The sequence below is a fragment of the Maylandia zebra genome, linkage group LG16 (assembly GCF_041146795.1).
Source record: "Maylandia zebra isolate NMK-2024a linkage group LG16, Mzebra_GT3a, whole genome shotgun sequence".
In the NCBI taxonomy this organism is placed as follows: Eukaryota; Metazoa; Chordata; class Actinopteri; order Cichliformes; family Cichlidae; genus Maylandia; species Maylandia zebra.
This window is the reverse complement of record NC_135182.1, coordinates 30,279,400-30,293,285: the sequence shown is the minus strand read 5'-3', so window position 1 is coordinate 30,293,285 and position 13,886 is coordinate 30,279,400. Positions and strand designations below refer to the sequence as shown.

Below are 13,886 nucleotides of genomic sequence, written 5' to 3'. Positions count from 1 at the left end.
TCCAGCCAAAAAATAAATAAATAAGGAAAGAGGCACTGTCTTATTGATTCATAATAAACTGGTATTTCTATCTTTACTCAATTTCAGCATATGTCACTCCACATGTGTGTAAAAAAAATTTTGTGATGTGATGAAATTAGTCCTGAGTTTTGCTAAACTCCACTATGTGCATCATGTTAAAAATCAAGCTGTTCACAAAACGTGTTCCTTTCCTTACAGGGGCCCAGACTGCCCTTAGCTGTGGCAGTTTGACCAACCCTGTTCTAAATAGTTCTTTTGTGACTTTGGAAAAACGTTATTCAATAAAAACCACGTTTAAACTCCTGTACAGTCACCTAATACCCTCTGCACAGAAATGTGAAAATTGCAGCCAGCAAATATCTACACTGCTGATGAAATACCGATTTCATGAGGGGCCCCGTGTCCCACTGGAAACGCCCCTGCTGCAGCGGTATCAGGTGAAAGGGATGTTCAAAAAAACTGGGGACAATGTCTGCGTATTTTTAACAATGACCAATATTACACATGTGGAAACACTAAGTCAGACATTAAACACACAAATGTTTTTTTCATAAGGAACAAAAACGCGAACGCGCCTTTAAGTGTGATTAAATAGGTTTGGGGGCTCTTTAAAAGTTACATTATTGCTTCCAACCCCCCTCAGTAAAGATTTATTGTCTCCCCTTCACTCACCTCTCTGGCTATGAGGTTCAGGGCATCGTCCTCTGCCGTCGTTTTGTCCTTTTTAGTGGACCTTTTCCGTCCTGTCCCCTGGGTCCCCATGTCGTCCCCCTAAACGCTTAAATCCACTTGGTGCCGATTAATTCAGACTTCGGTAATCCACACAGACCCGCGGCTCGTGCGTTTCATGTGTTTCTACAGATTTCAAGTTAAAGACGCGGAGTCAGTGACACAAACCCGGGCTGCCTGCTCCGGTTCTCAGCGTGCCTCATTGTCATACATCCGTCTTCACACTTCTTCCTGTGTTTCTGCAGCGACTCACGAGCTCGCGACGAGTCTGCTTCACAAAGCTGCGCGCTGTCTCCACGTGCAGCGGCGCATTCAGGTCACAAATGATCACCTGAGCGTCGCTCCTGTGCTGTTAGGGTGTTTCTGACCCTGTCACTGTAAACATAAAAGAAGTAGAAGATTATTTTTGTAGAAAAAACACAGTGTGAAAATATGATTGCAGTCTCGTTCTCGTACAGCAGCGTTGTGTCTCCACCACCTGTCGGATTCACTGCAGCAAAGTCTCCCTGAAAAACTTCAAAGGTTGTGCTCCGGCAAGCTGCTTTCACATGTTGTCGGAAACATGGCCACTGCGCAGTTCACATAGACAGTATATAAGGAGCGACGATGGAAGCCACCATGACACTGAGTTTGGACACTTTTGAAGATGCAGAGAACTTCTAATATAATGGATATAATAGATTAAAAAAGAATGGGGTCCATGCAAATGAAGTCCAGATAGACAGATATTGTGTTGCAGCAGCAGGATAAAGAATAAAAATAGTATACGCTACAATAAATATATATAGTTTAAATAAAAGTGGCACAAGAGCGTTGTAAGGTCACATATAATAATGATAAAAAAAAAAAGAAATACAAAAAGTTAGTTAAAGAATACCAAAAGTGAGTAAAATAGTGGAAAACTATCTAAGACAAAAGCTACAAGAAGCTATAATATATGTATGCATTACATATGTTAACTGTGATTAACCACATTTTTTTGGAAAGCCGAGTTCAGTTTCACAAAACACACTCAGGCCTGATTAATGGCAGACCTGCTGAATCAAGAACTCACTTTAATCCTGTCTGTTTCTCAGGTTCTTCTCTAGACTGTGGCATGATGTGTTGCTTTTTGAGATCTTTTAGCCTGTTTCACTTTGTCAAATTCAGTCTGGAAAGGATTACAAAGCTGTTTTTGAGCTTTGGGAATCCACTGAACCAAAGTGAGAGCCATTATACACAAATGCAGAAAACTTGGAACGGTGATGAACTTTCTCAGGAGTGGTCGGTCAGGATATTCTCACTGACTAACAATTCAGTCATGAATCATTAGCCAATGAGCATGTAGCTTCACAGTCATAGCGACTCATGGATGTAGCTACCATAATGTCATGCATTGGTTTCTGCAGTTCAGTCACCATGTTGTTTTTTTTTTTTAAATGGATGTGATGAGGCAGGGTGGGTCTGACTGTGAAACCACTTGCTCACTGGCAAGAGCGTACCACAGATAGTCCTCCATTCTGAAACACACACGTGTCAAAATAGACTTCTTTCTTTTTCAACATGATCTGAAATGAGTGGCTGAGATCAAAAGCAGTAAAGTGTTTAGAGAGGTCAAACTTCTGTAGGACAATACTTTTTACCTTTCTAAGATCTAGTTACAGTTTGGATACTAGCACCAATGAAGCAGTGCATGATGTTATAGCTCTTTAAGGACTAGCAGAATGGTGTTGAGAATTTTCCACACAGCGTATGAATGCAGCACCAATCTATGGACTGGACTCCATCCAACTTCTGCCAGAAACCACAGCTCCTGCATGCACTATCTCACTCTCTCACAGCCCCTCTGCTATTTTTAATAATGACCAGCCAGCTCTAAAAAGCCTCTTGCTTCTTAAAGAGACAGACAAGGCCTGCCACCACCCCTAAAATACAATGTGCTCCCAGCTGAGTGTGTGAGTGTATAGTGATCTCATGAAACGCTGTTTTTATCCCCTGGTGTCACTGTACTATTATTTGCAACTGTTGTAATGTGGACACACTTTCTCCTGAAATATGCAGTCGCCCTCTGAGACTATTCATACAGTCGAGGAATGTGTGATTCAGGTGTGTTCACACACTTTGTTTAAGACAGTTCTTTCTGTACACACTGTTTCTTGTAGATATGATTTACTGGTATCTCTTAAGATGCAGAAATCCATCCAGAAGTGTCACCATGTCCAAAAATCTTAAATGTTTTCATGTTGAAAAGGAATAGATTTAAAAGTTTCCTTTCTACACATGTCAGGTTTCCTTAGGTTGCATCCGTCCATTAGATTGACTCATCAGAAGCTTTTAAAAAATAAATCAGCCAGCAGCCATTGTTCGTGTGATATAAATGTGGCTTGGCTTCAAATTAACAGAACTTTGCTGACTAAGTAACACTGTGACCAAAAACAAGATATGAGGATGAAGGGAAGTATCAGGGGTCAAGCTGTTATTCTGAACAAAGAGGGACTTTCTCTGAGTCAAATCAGAGTTGGACTCTGGATTTGTAGGAGTCCGGTGCACAGAGCTCCAAAACACTTTCTGGAAACTGAATCAGTTGTATTCAAAGTCGAGTCAGACAGACCAGAAGTGACCATCAGAAAATATCAGTACACAGCACTGAGAGAACATCAAATTCATCACACATCCAGAATTTACCAAGTAAATAATCCATGACCAAAATCAGCACAGATAAAAGGCTGTCAGCTTCCTCCAGGGTCTCCTGACCTTTAACCCCTCTAAACTTTGATGGAAAGCATTGAAAACATTCCTGAGACAATAAGAAACTTTTGGGGGAAATGGCAAGGACAGATAATTGAGCATAGTTGTGATATTTCTTTAAAAAGTCTAAATAAAGAAGAAGAATATCAAACTGTCCACTACACATCGTCTTATCACAGTGAAGAGGCTTTACTATTAGAGCAAAGTTGTAATATATACAATGCTGCCCTCAGCTGTTCAAAATGAGAATTACAAGGAGATAAAACCCGGAAAACAGGCCAGCAGCAAAATGTGCTGACACAATGATCTGAAGGGTTTGTGCACAAAGAGGATCCACTGAGTTTCTGTAATTTTACGAGCATTTTGAAGCAAAACAAAACTTTGCAGACATATCAGACATTCCTATAAGTTTATATTTGCATGCAGTACAAGTCCCTCCCAACAAGAAATGTGGCCATTGATTTTTTCAAGCCAGTCTGTCCATGTGGGTTCAAATCAATGAGACAGCATGTGATAGCAGGGAGGTTTTAAGACGAGTCAGGAGTAGGTGTGCTTAAGGAAGTGAGATTATTGTTGCTGGCTTCACATTTCTGGACTTAAGTTTTACTTTTCTTTTTAAGCTGAAGCTGGAACAGTCACACACTTTCACAACAAGCAAGACGACTCAGCTTGTCTGGACTCTTTGAAATTACTGTTGTGTTTTTAAAGAAAAGGAGAGTTGGATCAGGACTTGAGGACCCTTTTTGGACTTTTTTTTACCTCCTGTTTTGGAGTTAACTAAGCTTTTCCATGGGGGAAACGCTCCCAAGGGTCCACGGAGGGGCCCAGCAATACAGTGACACTTTGCGCAGACCAGTGCATACTCTCAGGGTTAAGATGGTCCTGCTGGGGAGCTCTGGTGTTGGAAAGTCGAGTCTGGCTTTGCGATTTAGCAAGGATGAGTTCAGGAGTACATCGCCCACTGTAGGCTGTGAGTTCATGACACTCTGAGGTGTGGATGGCAGTGGTTAAATGTAACATTGTGAATCAACTATCAGCTTTTTTTTTTTTTTTTTTTTTTTTACTGAGGTTGTGGATGAGAAAACTGATGCAATTCTCATGTTGGCTTAAGAATTAGCTTTGATAAGAAACAGAACTAAATAGCCAGTGTGTTCTATTTTCCTCTAACAAACCAAGACCCACCTACAAGCATCTTTAAATGTCACTAAGTAATATATTTGTGTCTAGCTTTTAATTTGATTCCAAACAAAAAGCATCTGTGTAAAAGCAGCAGGTTTTACAGGAAAATTCAGCAGACCTGGAGTAACACACGTGGAATGTGTGTAGGTTATGCCGGTGCTCTAAGCTTGGTCTTGCCTAAATAACATAAAGACACAGCTACATGTGTTTATTGTGCTGCTGGGTGACCAATTAGAGAAAAACCTCAACCTTTGACCCCTTTCAGTGAGGGGGTGTTGTGCCTTTGTACTGCAAATCAATACAAAGGATTCTTTACAGTCCTGTGTAAACTGAGCACACCCTTGCTGCTTCCACTGGAATTAAAATGGACAGTTGGACCCAGGTGTCGCTAGTAGGTGTGAGCACTTCTATAAAAGAAGAGGTTTTGGCAGTTTGCTGTTCTGGAGTATTCAAGTGTGTGTTAACGCACTGCTACAGTCTTCACGGGGCTGGACGTCCCATCAAATTCACCCTGAGGTCAGACTTTGCAATGCTTAGGAAAGCTGTAAAAACACCAAAAGTTCCACATTTGACATTATAGACCCCAGTTAGCATGTTAAAGGTTAAAGTTCATGACAGCATGATTAGAAAAAGTCTGAACATGTGTGGATTGTTTGAAAAGGCTGCAGAGAGAAAACTTCTTCTCTCTTAAAAGAACATGTCAGCACAGCTGCATCAGAACAAACCACAGGACTTGTGGAACAATGTCCCCTGACACCAATGTGGACAAGTTTGATGATAATGCCTAACAGCATGTTAGGAGAAAGCCAAACACAGCATATCAGCACAAAATACCTCATATCGGCTGTCAGCACAGTGGTGGGGGGCTGATGATTTGGGCACCTCGCAGTGATTGAGTTTATCATGAAGTGTTTTGTGTAACAAAGTATTCTAGAGTCACAGGTGAGGCCATCTGTGTGACAGTTAATGATCCAGCCAAAGTCCAGACCTTTGTGAAGGCAGTTGGCTCAGAGTCATTAAAAATACCACTTTCAACAAATCTTGTTTCATGCCAGACAAAGACACTTGAGACATAAACTAAAGCCATACATTTTTATTTTACTTACTTTAACTTGACTTTTTACTTTTTTTAAGTAAGTAAGTAAGTAAAAAGCCTTGATACAAAGTTTCTCTCCACTGTTTATCCAGTGGTGAAACATTTGTGTTAGCTAGCTCATGTAGAAGCCAAACACCTTAAGATACAGTACTTTATGTTGGTTCATTCTTGAAGTTGCAATCTGTCATTATATTTTTTATATTTATTTGCGTATCTTTATATCATGGAGAATTTGTGATAAATTGCACTTTTTGCCTGTAATTAACACAACAGAAATTCAATATTCCAGCACAGAGCTGAACATTTTCATCATTAATATATAAAAATGTCTCTAATAATCAATTGATGATGTAAAACAGCGGTCCCCAGCCTTTTTTGCGCCACGGACCGGTTTATGCCCGCCAATATTTTCACGGCCTTTAAGGTGTCGCGGATAAATACAACTAAATAAAACTAGTACCAGTACCGAAAAAAAGAAGATTTATTCATAACACACGTGAAAAGACCCAGGAAAACCGAGTTAACGATAACGCTGAAAATCGATAAAAACCCTGCAAACCACACATTTCACACCTGAGCCTCAACTCTCGCGGCCCGGTACCAAATGACTCACGAACCGGTACCGCAATGTAGCATGGTTGCTGGTGCCAGACGTGCTGGTCTAAGAATGACAGAAACTGCTGATCTGCTGAAATTTTCCCACAAAACCATCTCTTGGCTTTACAGCGAATAATCTGAAAAAGAGGATATGTACAGTAAACTGCACTTCTTTGGGAGTCTTGTCCCAGAGAAAAGTCTTGTCGCTGTCAGAGGTCAGAGGAGAATGGCTAGACTGCGTTGAGCTTCGAGCTCAAATAATCACTTGTTACAACCAAGACATGCAGAAGAGCATCTCTGAATGCACAACACATCCAGGCTTGAAGATGGGTTACAGCAGCAGAAAACCACACTGAGTGTCAGCGACAAATGTGGAACTGAAGCTACATTTCACACAAAATCACCAAAACTGGACAAAAGAAAACTAAAAATGTTGCCGGCTCTAATGAGTTTCTATTTGTGGTGCAGGATTTGGATGGTAGGGTCATAGTTTAGTGCAGACAACATCCTCCATCCTGCCTGGTGGTGGTGCTGTAATAGTTAGGGGGATTTTTTTCTTCACATTTTGGCCCCTCAGTACCAACAGAGCATCATTTAAATGTCACAGCCTACTTGAGTATTGCTACTAACCATGTCATGGCGTCCAGATCTCAGCCCAATACAGCACCGTTAGGATATGGTGAAAACTGAGATTCACATCATATATGTGCAACAACTGTGTGACACTATCATGTCATCATGGACCAAAATCTCTGAGCTTTGAAGGGAAGGTCCAAGCCAGCAGTAGCTTTGTGTAGCTTAAAAAGTGACCAGTCAGCATATGTTAAAAATTTACAGCTTTCACAAAGACTTCAGTAATAATCATGATAATAATGTAAATACAATTTTTCTAATTTCACACACCCACTCCTTTGGTGTTTATTCCTCCAGGTGCTTACCTTACCCAGTTGGTGCGTCTGAGTAATGCCACTCTTCGCTTTGAAATCTGGGACACGGCAGGCCAGGAAAAATACCACAGCGTCACTCCGCTGTACTACAGGGGAGCCCACGTAGCACTTTTGGTCTATGATATCACGCAAAGGGTAAAACGAAGACACACCTGACTATGAAATGATTTATCTCGACTGGTTTTCTCTTTATGTCTTGTTCTTGAGCATGCTTGTGTCATCATAGGAAACATTTGTCAGAGCTCAGGTGTGGCTCAAAGAGCTCGAGAAACAGTACATACCAGGATCTACTGTTATATGGCTGGTAGGCAACAAAGGGGATCTGGCTCACAATCGGCAAGTGCCACTGGAGGTATACAGACAAAGACAAGCACGCTCCTGTAATCTTATTACCTGCACAGAGTCACATGTAAAGAGAGTCCAACTCAGTGATGAGCAGTTCTGATTTCTTCCTCCAGGAAGGACAAAGTCTAGCCAGTAACAAGGGCTTGTACTTCACTGAGACCTCAGCCCTCTCTGGAGAGCAAGTCACCGAGCTGCTGCAATCCGTAGGTAAGAAAAAAGAAACACTGGAAAGATTCCTGCTGTGTTTTTTCACAGGAAGCCTTACTAATAATAAGTATTAGGATTAAAATTTACAACATAAATATCCTAGTATCCTAAGAAAGGACAGTAGATGGCAGTAGATACCAACATGAGGCACTAACTTGCAGTATGAGAACTATTAAATATTACATAAGTCCAGGTCAGAGGTTTAAGTTTTCTTTGCCTTTTTTCTTTCAAAGTCTGGCCTCTGAAATGTCTGCATGTTCCCGCTGTAATATAATACAGCTGTGAGTTTCATGTCTGTGGTAACAGAGCTCTGATTCAGCCCACAGAGTGTTCGAGTGCATTGGAGCACAGCAGGGAGGTCTGACAGAGTGGGAGGAGATGCCGAGTGTGGAGCTGCAGCACAGAGACTCGTTCAATCTGTTTTCATCCTGCTGCAAAGTTGGACCTTAAGCTGTATGACTGCCAGTGGCTTGGCTGCCTGTTTCTGTTGTGTCTTTCTGTTTGTCTTAATTATTTCAAAGATGGGATACGTAACATGACAATAAAATGCTTGTGGATTTTGGAATTTGTGGTCCTCTTCCTTTTTTGATTCTGACTCTGGTTAGGAGCACAAAATGCTGTTTATCCTGAAACATGCCTAAGACGAACACAAGAATACAGTCTCAGTTTGTTTTATTTCACTGTCATATTCAGTAAACTGGTTCTTCTGATTCTTCTCAGTGGGCTTGGGATCAGCCTCCAGCAGGCAGTAAACCCCCTCAGCCTGTCTGCGTGCCAGATGTTGAACTGGCACTGATTGCCTCCACTCTGTGTTTTCTTGCCTGGTTACTTTTGGCATGCAATCACACTGGAATGGAGATCCCCCAGCACAGTTCATTTGAGTGTGGTTTGCACAATAGAGGTAATTATTACAGTATTATGAAGTACAATATTCCAGTAATTTAAAACTTTGAATGTTGCAGGGTGAATGAATCACTTTAACACTGAAGAAACTTCCAAGTGACACAATTAATATTTACTGCAAATGAGCTTATTTTCTGTTCTTTCCATACCTCATCCTGAGAGCAGACACTCTAAAATCTATAAAATACATTACAAATCAATGTAGGCTGGTGACTTTTATTGATAAGCAAGGAGAGACTGACACCCCCGCGTCCCCCACCTCCAATTTAATAAACTGCAAGATGAAGTCATTGCTAAAAAAATAAAAAAAATAAAAACTACAGATACTCTAAGGATCACCTGAGGATCCAGCAGTCAGTCTCAGTCCCCATCAGTCCCATGTTAAAATGTCCAACTTTACAGCACAAATAAATAAGTTAGTAGCGTTAAAAAAATTATGGACTTAAAATTAGAGGTGTGAAAACTTGAAAAGTGTTAGCCAACACGGACCCCCACTTCTAATTAAACTCAGAAAAGCGGACTTTTTGGCTCAAGCTGCATCCATGCTGGGAGTACACTAGGCTTCACTCTCTGTCACTTGTCTGGTAGTTGCTCAGTGTGTTGTTTTTAGTTTAGCTTTTTATGGATTCAGCTGGCTAATCTTAACTAAGACTTGCACATGGACCCTTATTTTTTCCTCTCCTCAGCTGAACCAAGGTTTGTGGATTAAATTATCCAACAATCAATAATAAAAACAAACAATAGAATTAAAGATTTAAAAGACTCCCAAATGCATTCAACAAAATAATGTTGCTGGTGGTATTCGGACAGCCCCATAAAGCAACTTTTCTCTCCTGGATTAATATTAGGCCATTTTCACTGTGTTGAATAGAATATAGCCAAACCTCCCAACCCCTTTTTTTTTTTGCTTATCTTTAGAATTGCCGTCTCCGTTTATTCGATTAGCTTAAGGTGGCTAAGCTAAAAACCGACATCCACATAAATCGCCCCATTGAAACCCATTATAAACGCTATTTTTCACTAAAACAATTTAGCGTAAGCATAGCGGCCATGGCCGTTTCTCCTACACGGGGGTGTAGAGATGCCTTAGAGTTGTAATTTTTTTTTTGGCCACCGGGTGGCTCCCTTGCTTCACATTTGACGCTTGCTCGAAATCAGCGAGCCGCCGTAAAACACTACCCGGAAATCAGGATTCGATCGCGGCTTGGAAAACAGGATTCCCCCGCCGATCGTCTGGAGCGATGTCTCAGTCCCAGGGTCACTCAAGCGGGAAATTTTTTTTTGACTCAACCGGAAATGACGTATTTGTTGTCACGTGGTATCGACGTGTGTGCTGGTGAAAGGCGTCCGACGAAACATGACCGGAGCAATCGTCTGCACGTTACCCGGGAGGAGGCATGGATCCCGGCTTAGACAACGACGACGGACCGCCTGGAGGACATAATTCGCTTCGGAAAAGAAAATTGTAAGTTGATCGAAATTAATTTTGGTGCTGATCTTTAGTCCATCTAAAGGCCTAATTATAATAACAAACGAATATTACTTCAAATGTTTTTATTTCTAAATATTTAGTTTTTTGTAAAAACGGGGCGCTCATGTAATACAACTGGGATTTAAAGGGTTAAAACAACGAAAATATAATTAAAACTTCATATGTATATTTCAAGGAGAAGTAGGTCTACAATATTGGCTAATTTAAAGTGGAAAAATATTGATGTATAATCTTTTTATAGCACTTTATGGCGTGGTCGATTTATGGCTCTAGGTCTTCATAAGGGGTACTTTTTTTTAGGTACTACCAAGGGTTAGAAAACGCTGTGGATGATAAATGGCCGTAGGTACTACCAAGGGTTAAGTCACTTGCTCTTGCATAACATTCTTCTGCGTTTTCTTCACACAAACACAGCAGTTTTTCTCCACATGCTGGCTTCAAATTTGGACTTTTTACTGCTTAGTGATTTAAAATGATAAATCTTCAGTATAAATGAGGCTATTTAATGCTGATTGAAACCAAGCTTCTGTAGGACTTCTGACAGAGCCCTGGCCCAGTTCTTTAGTTCACAGAAACAAAAAAAATGCCTCACGCAGAGGAGATGAAATAGAGGGAAAATAAAACTAGGATGATTTAGTCGTCATTTGTATTGTGATTTAGTGTATAAATCCTCCTTTGTTTCATATTTGCAGATGTTTTCTACATTTTCTTGTGATCTTAGCCAAACTTTTCTTCATTTGAAACTTTTGAGCAATAAACAACACTAAGCCTATGCTCAGTGGTGAAGATGTGGACAAAGGTTCACTAGTGATTAAATCAAGAATGCAGTGAGCTGAATTGCCTTTGTGCCAAAGCTGTACAGAAGTTGTGTAATGGAACCAGGGCTCTTTGTTGTGCAAAGTCATTCTGCAAATCACTGAGTAATTAAAAAGATCTGCTTTAACAGTAACTGCACTTTAGTATCATTTCAAGGTTGGCTGCTTTCTGTTGGTCTGCTATCACGACTTGCCAGAGCCGACCTAGGGGAAGCATTCCTCTTTATGCCAGAAACCATTGTTAAGAAACTGGCTAAAGTTTAGAAGTGTGGCATGAATAGGTTAGCTGAGTGGTTGAAGTCATGATTTACCAGCCTCCAAAGAAAAACTGCCACATTATATTTCCATTTTTGCAAACTCACAAAGAATTATTTTTAAATGCTAAAACACACACTAGATGTCACGGCCAGGCGGATCAGCTGCACGCTGATCAGCCCTCTCTGTTTCTCTTCCTCTTCTCTCTCGCCGGGGCGGAACTCACTGTGGGTTCATGCTCTTGGTCCACGCCCTCGGGAGATGAGACCCAGGTGTCTCATTAAGGGGAGCAGCATTTAAGCCAGAAGGTGACTGCTGTTCGTCGCTGGATCGTTGTCTACCACGCGTTAGTAAAGTCAAAGCTACAGCAAGTTTAGTGAAGAGTGTTTTCCTCTGTGCATCGTCCTTAACCCTGTCTCCCTGTCTACAGAACCTCTTGGATTTTTCCCCGTGTGGCAGTGTTGGAGTGTGAACCTGTGATCGTGTGAGTGGATATTCTGAAGAATGTATGCTTTCCCTTGGACTTCCCTGGAGACCCCTTCTTCCCCCACTCAGCTGTATATAACACCCCCCTGCACATTCTTGTATATACACCTGGTGACTTGTAAATAAACTCTTCTTGTAAGCATCAGTACCGGAGTCCTGCGCTTGAGTCCTCCTTCCAACCGTAACAATAACGATCCAGCCATCATGGACTCAGCGGACTCAAACCCCACCCAGCAACCCGTCCTCACCCCGGAGGCAATTCTGGAACGCCACGAACACATGCTTCGGCACATAAATCAACAACTGGCCGCACTCACTCAAGCCCTCGCTCAACGTCTACCGTCGGTAAGCCCACCCTCACCCCCTCCGTCTGTTTCTCCTCAGCTATCGGCTCCCAGTCCCTCTGCAGCCGCTCCGCCTGTTTCCCCCACGCCGGCCCCCACAGAACCACCGGAGCGATCGTTACCAGCGCCGGAGCCTTTCTCGGGTGAGTTCGATAAATGTGGTGGATTTTTGACTCAGATCACACTACAATTCCGTCAGTTACGAAGAACATATGAGACAGATGGGGCCAAAATCGCCTTTATGGTTCAACTATTACGCGGGCACGCATTAAACTGGGGGCAAGCTGTTTTGAGAACAGCCCCGGACATTTCTTATGAGGACTTCCTCACCAAATTTAAGAGTGTTTTTGAAAGAGGCACCGGAGCGGAGGCGGCTGCCCACAGACTGTTAAATTTGAAGCAGGGGAGGCGGAGTATGGCGGATTTTTCGGTCGAATTCTGGACCTTGGCCGAAGAGACTGGCTGGGGGCAGTCGGCATTGATAAGTACTCTCCTGAATAATGTTTGTGATGAGTTAAAGAGAGAACTGATGATGAGAGATGTTCCTAAGACCTTGTCTGATGTGATTACGCTGTGTGTGAAGTTGGATGAGCACCTACGGGCGCGTCGGGGAATCGGAAACTACATTTCCCAGAGGCCCCCGGGGCGCATGGAGACGTCAGGTGGGGGCGCGCCTAGCGGCAGTCACTCGTTGGACAGCACGGAAGAAAGTGAACAGCCCATGCAACTGGGCCGCTCCAGTCTGTCGCCCGAGGAGCGGTATCGTCGCTGGAGGGCCGGTGAGTGCTATTATTGTGGCCGCAAGGGCCATATTGCCATGGATTGCCAGGCGCGGCTAAAAGACAGCGCCCGCCGGTAGTGAGGAGTGTACGGGTGGGCGAGGTCTCATGTTCTCAGTCTCCTCCTCGTCTCATGATTGCGGCTAAGCTAACGGTTCGTCTCAGGACTCATTCTCTCGACGCTCTGATTCCGGGGCAGAACAGAATTTTATTGATGCCTCGCTGGCACTGAAGTTAGGTTTTAGCACGGAGCCTCTGTCTCATTCACTCCAAGTCACAGCCCTTAGTGGCCAGCGTCTTCCAGACATTACTCATGTCACAGAACCGATTTCCCTGTCTCTTTCCGGCAATCATGTTGAAACCATACAGTTGTACGTCTTTAAGGCCCCACTCACTCCACTAGTCTTGGGCTATCCCTGGCTGTGTCAACATAACCCTGTGATTGATTGGAGGAAAAAGAGTATTTCGGGGTGGGGGGGAGGAGTGTCACATGTCCTGTTTAAAAGCCGCCACCCCCGCCATGAACCTACCACCCAATAAACCTATTTCAGAACCGCCTGATCTGTCCTCCATACCGTCTGACTATCACGACCTGGCGCAAGTGTTTTGTAAAGATAAGGCACGCTCTCTTCCCCCTCACCGGCCGTACGATTGTGGGATTGACCTCCTCCCAGGCGCGCCGCTTCAGACCAGTAGGTTGTATAGCCTGTCTCGACCGGAGCGGGAAAGCATGGAAAATTACATCAATGAGTCACTTGCCGCTGGTCTCATTCGCCCCTCGTCCTCACCTGTTGCTGCTGGTTTCTTTTTTGTCACCAAAAAAGATAAAAGTTTACGGCCCTGTATTGACTATCGCGGCCTCAACGCCATCACAGTTAAAAACAAGTATCCCCTCCCTCTGCTGAGTTCCGCGTTCGAGCTGCTTCAGGGTGCCACCATCTTCACAAAGTTGGACCTGCGCAAC

At 42.9% G+C, this 13,886-nt stretch overlaps 2 protein-coding genes across 14 annotated transcripts in view; one reads left to right on the top strand and one right to left on the bottom strand.

The window, feature by feature from the left end:
* lrrfip1a (leucine rich repeat (in FLII) interacting protein 1a) overlaps positions 1-1,332 on the bottom strand; it is a 48,964-nt gene extending 47,632 nt beyond the window's left edge. For 12 of the 13 annotated variants that reach the window (XM_012921295.3, XM_076875240.1, XM_076875246.1 and 9 more), the window contains exons 1-2: positions 1,207-1,332; positions 694-1,125 (exon numbers count right to left, since the gene is read on the bottom strand). In XM_012921295.3, the coding sequence (XP_012776749.2) occupies positions 694-783 (90 nt within the window). In that variant the 5' untranslated portion in view covers positions 784-1,125; positions 1,207-1,332. The remainder of the gene's footprint in view (positions 1-693; positions 1,126-1,206) is intronic. The other variant, XM_076875241.1, reaches the window with a different exon arrangement.
* A 2,692-nt stretch (positions 1,333-4,024) lies between these two features.
* On the top strand, positions 4,025-8,413 carry LOC101474601 (ras-related protein Rab-17). Its single transcript, XM_004559086.3, has 5 exons — positions 4,025-4,447; positions 7,280-7,431; positions 7,523-7,648; positions 7,755-7,848; positions 8,168-8,413. Exons 1-5 carry the CDS (start codon positions 4,267-4,269, stop codon positions 8,296-8,298), a joined length of 684 nt encoding a protein of 227 aa, XP_004559143.1. The 5' UTR covers positions 4,025-4,266; the 3' UTR covers positions 8,299-8,413.
* The last annotated feature ends 5,473 nt before the right edge of the window (positions 8,414-13,886 follow it).